Here is a 9985-nt window from a genome sequence, read left to right on the forward strand (position 1 = left end):
AAGTTCGAGTTGGCCAGGGTAATCCCTGTTCTAGATATATTTTTGGGAAACCCTAGTCTATATGAAATTTAAAAAAAATGTAATTTATTCATTTAGTATTTGATGAGCGGAGCTGGTATTTTGTAAATTTTTCGTATCTCTCAAAATATAGATTTGAATGGATAATAATTTATTATTATAAATAATTTGTAAAATTATAATATGAGAAATTCATTTCTACATATTAAATATTGATTAAATCCTACTTAGGATAAAACTTAATTAATTAAACATTTTAATGAATAATGACAGACTTAGAGACTTCACCACAGCCCCTTTCACATTATTATAAAGGAAAATAGTGAACTATTGGATGTCAAAAAGGGACCAACTAATACATAAATCTTTTAAAAATATCTTAACCTAAAATGTATTGAAAATATGTTATTACATCGTAATAATATCCTATTTCCTTATTTTAAACGCAAAATTAACTATTGCAATGGAAGGAACATGTTATTTTCATGTAATTATTCTACCCCTAATCGACCTTAATCGTTCTATAAAAATAGTACAATTTTTAATACATATAACATTCATTTAATTCAAATATGTATTAGTGTTGATCATTTACATAAAGTAGTATTCAATGTAGTCTTTTTAATATATTTGATACAGCTTGGTCAATATTGGTTGTAAATTTTCCATTTTATGTATTAAAAATACCAACTTTGAATCCCCACAATGGCGTTACCTTCAATTATGATGTAATTTATAACGTCAGCGAAAATACTCTATGAAGAAAATTTTAGCAAGTGTATTTAGAGGTTGCGATATTTTATATATTCCCCCCTCCTTCAATCTCTTAGTACTCAAAATTTAATACCATGTCCTTATTTATACTATGTAGCAATGGAATTTACATTAATAATTTCTAAAATATTTGAACAGTTCTGCTCGATCCAATGCTTTCAAATTTTATTTACAAGAATTGAGCAGTAGAATATAAAATTCCTTTTCATAGTTCATGACGTCATCAAAGTACATTTTTTAAAAAGCTTTACGCCATTCCCTCTCTATGCTAGGGTAAAACAATAATATTTGACAGATCGCAAGCTGAGAGAGAGGCTCTGCACTTTGCAGTCTGCAGCAGCTAGGGATTCCATTTGCATTTGTTGTAATTATTAGTGAACCTTGGATTGATGTGGGCAAGAAGGAGACGTCAAGGGACGGATCCCCTGACCTGCCTACTCTTGGAGACGCTTCCTCCGTTATTCAGCGTGTGCCTCATTACATCTCTCTCCTGGGCCTCCTACTCTTTGACTCCTCCCGAATATGTTCCACTCATTCTCCTCTTCCAAATACAAATCATCGCGCAGTGTATCCAGTTCCATCGATACGCCTCCATTGTTCCCACGAGTGCAAAGAACTTTCCGGGCTACGTGCATCGCTACCCATCCCTAACAGGTTTGACATTTGAGGCTCCTCTTGATGCCCATCACTATGGGCATGGTTCAATATCTTGCTCGTACTTCATATCTTCTGGAACTTGGAAACAGACAAAGCGGAGTGGGGAATTCAATCCTTGCAACTTTTTACTTATAAGGAAAGAACTTACGACGCGAATTATATAGGATTTGAAGAAGGAGGAGAGGATCTCGACTCTTTCGTGAAATAAGAGTTATTAATTATTAGTTACACATAGTGTGATCTCCTCCAGGCTCATCCCTCAGTCCTCGGATCGACTCCGAGTCCATTCCTCCCTGACACTTTATAAGAGACGAACTTACAACCTCCTCCATTTACTAATACCTTTAATCTACTCTCAAGATCATCTGAAGCGCTATTTGTCCACATAAATTTAAACTCTTATAGGTTATTCGGACAAATAGCAATTAGGAGGATCTTAAAATGTAGATGGAAGGTCTTATTATGTGAAGGAGGTTGTGAGTCCGTCTCTTATAAGATAATCATGGATAAGGGAATCGTAGTTTTGTATAAGTAACATTGGTCATTACAATTACCAAATTTAGATTGATACGAAAAAATCATTTTGATCGATTACATGGGTATTATGTATTGATGAGTAATATAACTGTTGGCATATGCCACATAATACTTACATTATAGTAATTTGAATTAAAACAGTCCAAAATTATCCTCATTCTATATACTTTAATTTAAAGTTATTTCTCTCATTTTTTGGTTGCAACTTGTACAAAACAGACTAAAGGATGTCCCATGATCCTCTTCTCCTAATCTTAATATATAATACGCGTTGCTTTGTTTTGTGAAGTGTTTTCCTTATTCGTAAAAGGTTATGATGATTGAATTTCCGCTGTCGCTGTCCCCAATTTCCAGATAGAAAGAGATAATATTATAAACAAAATTGTAAATCATATCCGTAATGGACTAATTACTAATAATAATACAATGATTTCAGGACGCAAAGAAGAGACACAAACCACCAAGTGGGAGGAATGCGAATCATGTGACATGCATGTTCCTATAAGCTCCAGACACTGCTCTCATTGTCGTAAATGCATTCGACTCAAGGATCATCATTGTTATTTTCTTGGTGCTTGTGTAGGAAGTCATAACAAACGATTTTTTCTCGCATTTGTTCTCTATGCAGCCCTTGGCTCCCTCTTTGCAACACTTGCTATACTCAATGAAATGAGTATGAATCGGAATCTTTTTTCTTGGGATGGATTTTCCCTCTTTCTCCCTGTTAACATTGCCATGTATTTCTATGGTCAATCTAGTAGAATTGAGATATTCTATGTTAGTCTTCTTAACTTTGGGATTGGAGCTTTTCTCTTCACTACGTTTATGCTCTTTGTGGGAGTCTATGGAATGATTATGGGTATAAACTTCTTTCGCCGCAATAAAAAAAGAGAAAATAAAATCCTTCAAGAAGAAGATCCGCTTGAAATCAAAAATACTTATTCAGATGTCTTTGGGTCCTGTGGATGGATCGTATTTTTAATCCCATTTACTCCCTTTTCATTGCCCCCTATAGAGCCTGGATATCGACGGATCATTACATATAATAATGATTTCGTTTTGAATGGAGTCGTGACTCACTGTGACACTCCTCCTCATAGTTAACTCGTACTCTAATTTATTTTTTTAAATCATTTTACCTAATTGCAATTATTTCTAGTCATTTCATATATGGGATTATTCATTTATTGTCTCCCCTAGTTATAGCTCTTTACTAGTCGAATATACTCTAGTATTTTCATTTTAATAGAATTTCTCGTTTACTCGTTGTTTTATCCTCCCCCCGCCGCTTTGAATGCCCACTTGTACAAATCTTCATTATATTTATTTGTCATTAAACATTATTGTCAAATCTATTGTTAAATAAACTTTTTCTCATGTTTTTTTTTTTTTTCCTTCAAAAATCTAGTCATTCCCTTTCAATTTTTATTTATCTTACATTCCAGATGAGACCTGATAAAAAGAAAACCCGACATCATGACTCTCAAAAAAGCAAGAAAAAAGCATTAGAAAAAGCTGAAAAAGCATCGAACAATAATAAAGCAACTCCTCCACAGAAATCTAAGAGGGACTTACCGCCTCCACAACCTGAGCCTCCTAAAATCACCAGCAATTGGACGAAGCTGGAAATACCCTCTGATGATGAAAATGATTACGAGGATGAAGATTGGGGTATGACGGGTCCTAAGTTTGACTTTGTTATGGAAAGTGCAGATAAGTCGCATAGTCATTTTCGAACCAAATCCGAAAAACTGTGGGAGGAAGAGCATGCCAATTTTACGTCAGAGTTTTTTGATTTGGATATTGAGAGACTCGATAAAGCACTGTCTTGTGTTCCTTTAAATGAAATACTTGATATAGACCCTTCGGAAATATCCGTGAGTCTTTTTCTTTATCCATTTTGTCCCTTCATAGAAAAAAAAATGATTTTTTTGTTAATAGGAAAAATATGTGCTTGAATTTAAAAAGGCTGCCGAAGATCGCCTTAAATCCTATGAAGAAACCTATATGGCTGAAAAAAGAGATGATGAGGACTATATGAAAGGATTATCGATGGGAATGGATGAAAAATCAATGCTAGACAAGCTATGCACAATTACTTTAGATGAAGCCTCATCATCCGTAACTAAACCGCCTAACTTGAAGGGAAGTCCGTTTAATCATGTCATAGACGAGAAAAAAGATACTCAAGAATTAGAAGAATGGTTGGATGACTTTTTAGCAGACTAAAATATTGAATATTTCTCATCACTCAAATTACAAACTGATATCATTTACTTTTTTGTAGTTATTGTTCGTTCTTCCAGTATTTCAATTATTCTATTTATTCAGAATATACGATATTTTATAATTTTTATATTGGATTATTACAAGCCTACAATTAATATAAAGGATAAGGGTCAGTGTCCGAAACTTATGTTACTAAAAGTAAGAGCAAAATATAATACGTACTGATTCATCTCTTCAAATATCCTATTGCACTGCCATGTCATTTACCACGCCATAAAATTGCTTTAATTTTTCTATTTTTCAAAGAAATCAAAATATAACTCATGATTAAAATATGTTTAAAATAAGAGAAATTATCTGATGTCAAATTCATTATTTTTTGTAGAATGTGAGACATTATTATATAACCCGGTTTTATATGAGAACAACATGATCTTAGAATGGCAAACACTCGTTTTAGTAGCTTGACAACTTCTCTCGTTCTTATTCAGTACTCATTAGTATTTTATTTGCAATGACAGTCTCATATGTCTCATAATTAATTATTAGGGAATTTATTGCTATCATGATGTGAATGATTAAATAAGAGGTTAGAGTTAGTATTATTGAAATCAGGCAATTGTTAAATCATTATTATTTATACATAATATTGATGTAAGAGGGTTTCCTCTTTAAACGTAATGCAGAGCTCTATTATAGGTAGAGCTTTCTAAATAGTGATATATCCTTGAAAAACGGATGATATTAACTCTTATTGTAGCTTTATTTCCATGTGCCCTCTCTCTTTCTCTAACTATACCAGGAAAAAAATAACGAAATGAAAGTCTTCCTCTTTTTTTGTTTATGCAGTATTTTGATGTGGAGGTCTCTTAAGGCCTTTTCCTCCTCCCTATCCCTGGCCTTCAGCTACATGGTCACTAATACTAAGTAAAAGGTAATTACAATGTTTGCAAACTCTTCTTAACTTTCATACACATGCATCCCCATTACGAATATTGAATAGAATATAATAACGACAATGTGTTGAACGTACGCAGAATTGTGTTAAATTAAAAAAAGAAGGAAAAACCAGGACACGTTTGTATGTCACAGCGCATAGAAGGAGGAAAGAACTACGCAACTGAACTCAGTGGTGAATGAGAAACTATAAAAACGGGGTGAATCCGGATAACAGTTTTTCATTCACATTCATTACTCTCATCGATTCATAAGTCATTTAATTAGTAGTGTGTGCAATAGAGTCCTACTATGGAATTCAATACGGATGAATATATTACAACCCGAACTCAGGGAATTGCTTCCTCCGGTAAAGTTGTTGCTCGTCATACTAAGGGAAAATCTTTTTGCCACACGTCTAAAAGAATTTTTTTACGTGTTTTCGTCTACGTCATAATTGCCTCATTAATATAATACGAAACGACAATGTTTATTGAAGGCACATCAAAAATGTTACTACACATAATTTGTATATGATGATATCGTAAAGTTAAGGATATTTTTGGAGCAAAAGTGCCTTTTAATAGTCCTCTATAGTAATTCTATTTATAACTAAATGAATCAATCATACATAGAGACAAGAAAATTTCTTTAATTACTCTTCTATATTTTCGTATTTTATTCATGGAAGTCTTTCAAATGAAACATATACCAAATAGTTCCAACAAATATGGATATATACATTTTATAATGACTTAATTTGAGATTTAACAGTTGCTTACTTGAACCTAACAAATAATTGTTTTTGACGTTTAGGAGTTAAATTCAAAATGATTTATTATTTCTTTCTCCATAAAAAAAATACAAAAAATGAATCATGATGCTTAATCATGAATTTTTACTCCTCCACTCTTTCTAACTTAATTATATAATTGTAAAGTTATGAGACGAGGTTTATGTTCACTTAAAAATATATTTTATTTAATAACGTAATATTTTTTTCTCTTCTCATAGGTTTGGTGGATCAATATTCAGATGGAAAGGCAGCTAATGTATGGGAAATATACATTGGTCAAACAGGGAAACGAACAAGTCTCTACAAGAATTTCTTAGTAAATTTACTTCGCGAAAAGAACTGCAAAAACGTCCTAGATGTTGCTTGTGGAACTGGGTAAGTTGTTTTTATTAGTACTATCAGTTCTTTATCTATTTTGAACATACAATGTTGTCGGATAAATTAATAAATTATACATGGTGGACAACGTATTGATTTTCAATACAGGATGAATGGATCAAAGGTCATAAACTCTTATTTTTGAAGTATCCCAATTTTTAAAATATGTCTCAATTTTTAAATATGTTTAGATTACTTTTTTTTTATAGTTAAAGTTAATGTTATCTTCCAGAATTGATTCAGTCATGCTATTAGAGAACAACTTTGCCGTAGTCTCTTCAGATGCCTCAGATCATATGCTTAAACGTGCAGGTGATGTACGTTGGAGACGACGTCATGAAAATTATTTCAAAGATTGGGGTAATGACAATATTGAATTTGAAAAGATATTTTATTACAGACTATAACATTTTAAATAGATATTCAAAACATGGATTGGCTAAATCTAAAGGAGAGACTTGTTCGACCTGCAGGAATAGAACAATTTGATGCTCTCATATGTATGGGTAACTCCTTCGCTCATCTCGAAAATGATAAGGATCAACAAAGGGAGGCTATGAAAAATTTCTATCATATGATTAAACCTGGAGGCATTCTTATTGTTGATCATAGGAATTTTGATCGAATCATTGAGATTGGAAAGGCTCCCATGAATAACATTTATTATAATGTAATTATGATCCATGAATTCTTTGTAACACATTGAGTTTTTATTTATTTCAGTGTGAGTATAATATTGACATCAAAACAATCATTGTCTACTATGAAGCTGAACCTGCTATGGTTTTATTGGACTACAATATTGATATTCCTGACAAGTCCATTGACGGGTAAGGATCTCGATAAGGATAACTGTGTAAATTTGACTTTTCTTTTTACTCTTATTTAGAACCTTTCGTCTCAGATATCATCCACATAAGTTAAGGGATTTTACAAAGCTTCTCACAGATACTTTTGGTGAGAATGCTCCTCATGATATCTTTGCAGACTTCAAGCCATTGAATGAACTCCAAAATCCAACACATTATATTCATGTCATCCAAAAACTTTAATGCAATATTATTATTTTTTTAATATACAAATATGGATTATATGTATATTAAAAAAAAAAAGTTAAAAACTAATTGAAGTCAGCTTCTTGTATTTTTTTTTTTTTTTTTGCAAAATTGTCATCCCAATACTTCATAGTGTCTGAACTCTCTGTTAAAAGTTTATAGTACTCAAATATTTTCTTAAATGAGATCCGCTCTGATAATGATTTTTGTTTAAGGAGCAATTGTACATTTTATCATAGCTATATTTTTATCTAGACTGTCCATTGTTTAAATATATATATGTATATATTTCTACTTAAATTACTGTATTTTATTTTATTTATTGACTAATGGTAGTACCTAGTATTGCCAAAAGTTTTTAAACGTCGACGAACATACAAACTTTACTTAAATAATATAGATATGATTTATTAATAAAATCCTCACAAATCCTCTGTGTTACCAAGTGGTCAATTAAAATCTGAACACTTTGAATTTTAAACTTCAACAAGATTTATTAATTAACAATAGTATTTCAACAAAATTAATAATATTGAGCCACCCTATGCAGTAATGATGGATTCTAGGCGGCAGAAGGCCTGGCACCCGCTGTGTATGTAATCCTCTGTCATGGCGTCCCAATACTGGCTGATAGTGGTCTTGAGGGTCTCAGTGTTTGGATGAAGGACATTGTAGGTCTTCCCCTGGACATGCCCCGAAAAGGTGTAGTCAAGGGTGTTGCCATCAGGGCTGAAGGGGGTCAAAAGTGTCAAAAAAGAGTTCAAAAGAACTTAAACACTCATTCTAAAGAGTCTTACAATGGAGGATATGGGTTTCTTTCATTGCTTGTGTCAAAAGTGGTATCTCTACCCTCATAAGGCTCTTTCCACCCACTTTTTTATAGCTCTTTGGACAGTTTGGTGTGAAACCCCGAGATCGCTAGCATGACCCTAATGGACTTGACTCACCCAACTACTTCTAGTGAGCAAATGGAAATTCCTCATCACGTTCAAGTGCCCTTTTCTCGATTGGTACGTAAGCTAGAGAGATCAAGTTTTTTTTGTTTTTTTATAACTAATTGCTTATGCTTTAATATATCAAAATATGAATTAATTACAATCCCTTGACTATCATTAGTTATTGAATTAGTAAGTGTTCAGATTTGGAAGGACCACCCGATAATATCTGTTTCTCCTGATCATATTCGCACGCAGTGACTCAATACATAAATGTTTTCTTGTCAAGAATGAAAGAAAAATTATAACAGCTTGAGAAAATAAAAAAAATAATGTTGCCAACAACAACAAAACTTATACGCTAAAAAATGCTTACGATTTAGGATACTAAATATATGTAGTATCACAGAAAAATGATACCTATCCAGAAAGAAAAACTTTGTTTTATTATTATAATTATACACTGGATTTTGAAGTAGATGAGATCCCTGATTTTTCAATATGGTGCCTAGACAAAATTTCAAAAATAATCACTGAGGGGGGGGAGGGTTTTTTAAAAGTCTCCGTTAGTGAACATTCTTTTTAAAATCGGTTAGTGAACTGGTTATAAAAGAAACCATAAAAATTATACGTATTTAATTACATGATAAATAGTTGAATGATTACTATAGTTACATCATTTATATTTTCTATTATTTTTTTAACTATTCCATCCATTTAGCTCATATCTACTAAAATCAATTAAAAAGCTAAAATTATTTATATGAATATAAGACATCGAGAAAAATAGGTCCTTCTTTAAAATTATCTGTACTAAATGAGATTGGCTTTTTAACAAGACATGTTTTTTTATTCTTATAGTCAAAACATTACATTTTTGTTCAAGTATGAATATATTTATGAAATATTCATGAGTTTATGCGGATTTTGGGAATTAAATTAGTTCATAAGTTTTGATGAGATTCCGTGTATTTTTATAAATATATCTGTAGTACCTGGCATTGACCTGAGTAATTAGGCACTGGCTAAGATATAACTTTTTTTTTTAAATTTATAGAAGAAATCCTTAGTGTTACTCTCCGTTTTTCATGAGCACACTCACACTTAACTACTCAATAAATAATAATTATATCAATTCATATGATGTTTTCCCTCTTCGAGAATAAAAAAATAATAATATGTTAGGATGACTGATAAATGATGACCTAAAAGAAGAATTATCGCTTATCTTTGGTGTCAATTGTTATATAATGCATAATAAAATGAATATATATGAATTGAAATTATAATATATTTTCTGCACTAATACTATTTTCAATGTAGAAGGTTATCCTCCTTATAGCAGTAATTCATTTTCTCCCTTCCAAATCATAAAGTAGACAGCTGATATGCACAAGGGTCTATATTCAGGTGTACCATATGTCTCGCTCCAGCCTTCTTCTCGCGCACTTACAAAAAATATATATCAATGATAAAAATCCAGTATAAAATGGGCATCTAAAAAAAAGAAACCAAAAATCAGCATGGTAACCCAGATATTTTGAAAAATGATTTGCAGAAGAGAAAGAATAATGCTCATGACGTTTCGTTAGATCAGCGAAATCAGTTATGACAACGAAAGAAGGTGAAAAAAGGGTATAAACATTTGCTAGAATGACTCAAATGTCGAT

General features: G+C 32.0%; 2 protein-coding genes across 3 annotated transcripts; both read left to right on the forward strand.

Moving 5' to 3' along the window:
* Positions 1 to 1057: 1057 nt before the first annotated feature.
* On the forward strand, positions 1058 to 4336 carry LOC121117777 (uncharacterized). Its single transcript, XM_071888803.1, has 3 exons — positions 1058 to 1446; positions 2423 to 3863; positions 3928 to 4336. Exons 1-2 carry the CDS (start codon positions 1182 to 1184, stop codon positions 3088 to 3090), a joined length of 933 nt encoding a protein of 310 aa, XP_071744904.1. The 5' UTR covers positions 1058 to 1181; the 3' UTR covers positions 3091 to 3863; positions 3928 to 4336.
* A 378-nt stretch (positions 4337 to 4714) lies between these two features.
* Gnmt (Glycine N-methyltransferase) lies at positions 4715 to 7680 on the forward strand. 2 transcript variants are annotated; one of them, XM_071888804.1, is made up of 7 exons: positions 5108 to 5149; positions 5219 to 5521; positions 6166 to 6322; positions 6558 to 6685; positions 6745 to 6995; positions 7049 to 7155; positions 7215 to 7680. In XM_071888804.1, the coding sequence occupies exons 2-7, from the start codon at positions 5464 to 5466 to the stop codon at positions 7375 to 7377; spliced, it is 864 nt and encodes a 287-aa protein (XP_071744905.1). In that variant the 5' UTR covers positions 5108 to 5149; positions 5219 to 5463; the 3' UTR covers positions 7378 to 7680. The 2 variants fall into 2 exon arrangements, with proteins under 2 accessions (XP_040568564.1, XP_071744905.1); XM_040712630.2 differs by having other exon boundaries at positions 4715 to 5521.
* The last annotated feature ends 2305 nt before the right edge of the window (positions 7681 to 9985 follow it).

The sequence above is a fragment of the Lepeophtheirus salmonis genome, chromosome 5, assembly GCF_016086655.4.
Source record: "Lepeophtheirus salmonis chromosome 5, UVic_Lsal_1.4, whole genome shotgun sequence".
Taxonomy (NCBI): Eukaryota; Metazoa; Arthropoda; class Copepoda; order Siphonostomatoida; family Caligidae; genus Lepeophtheirus; species Lepeophtheirus salmonis.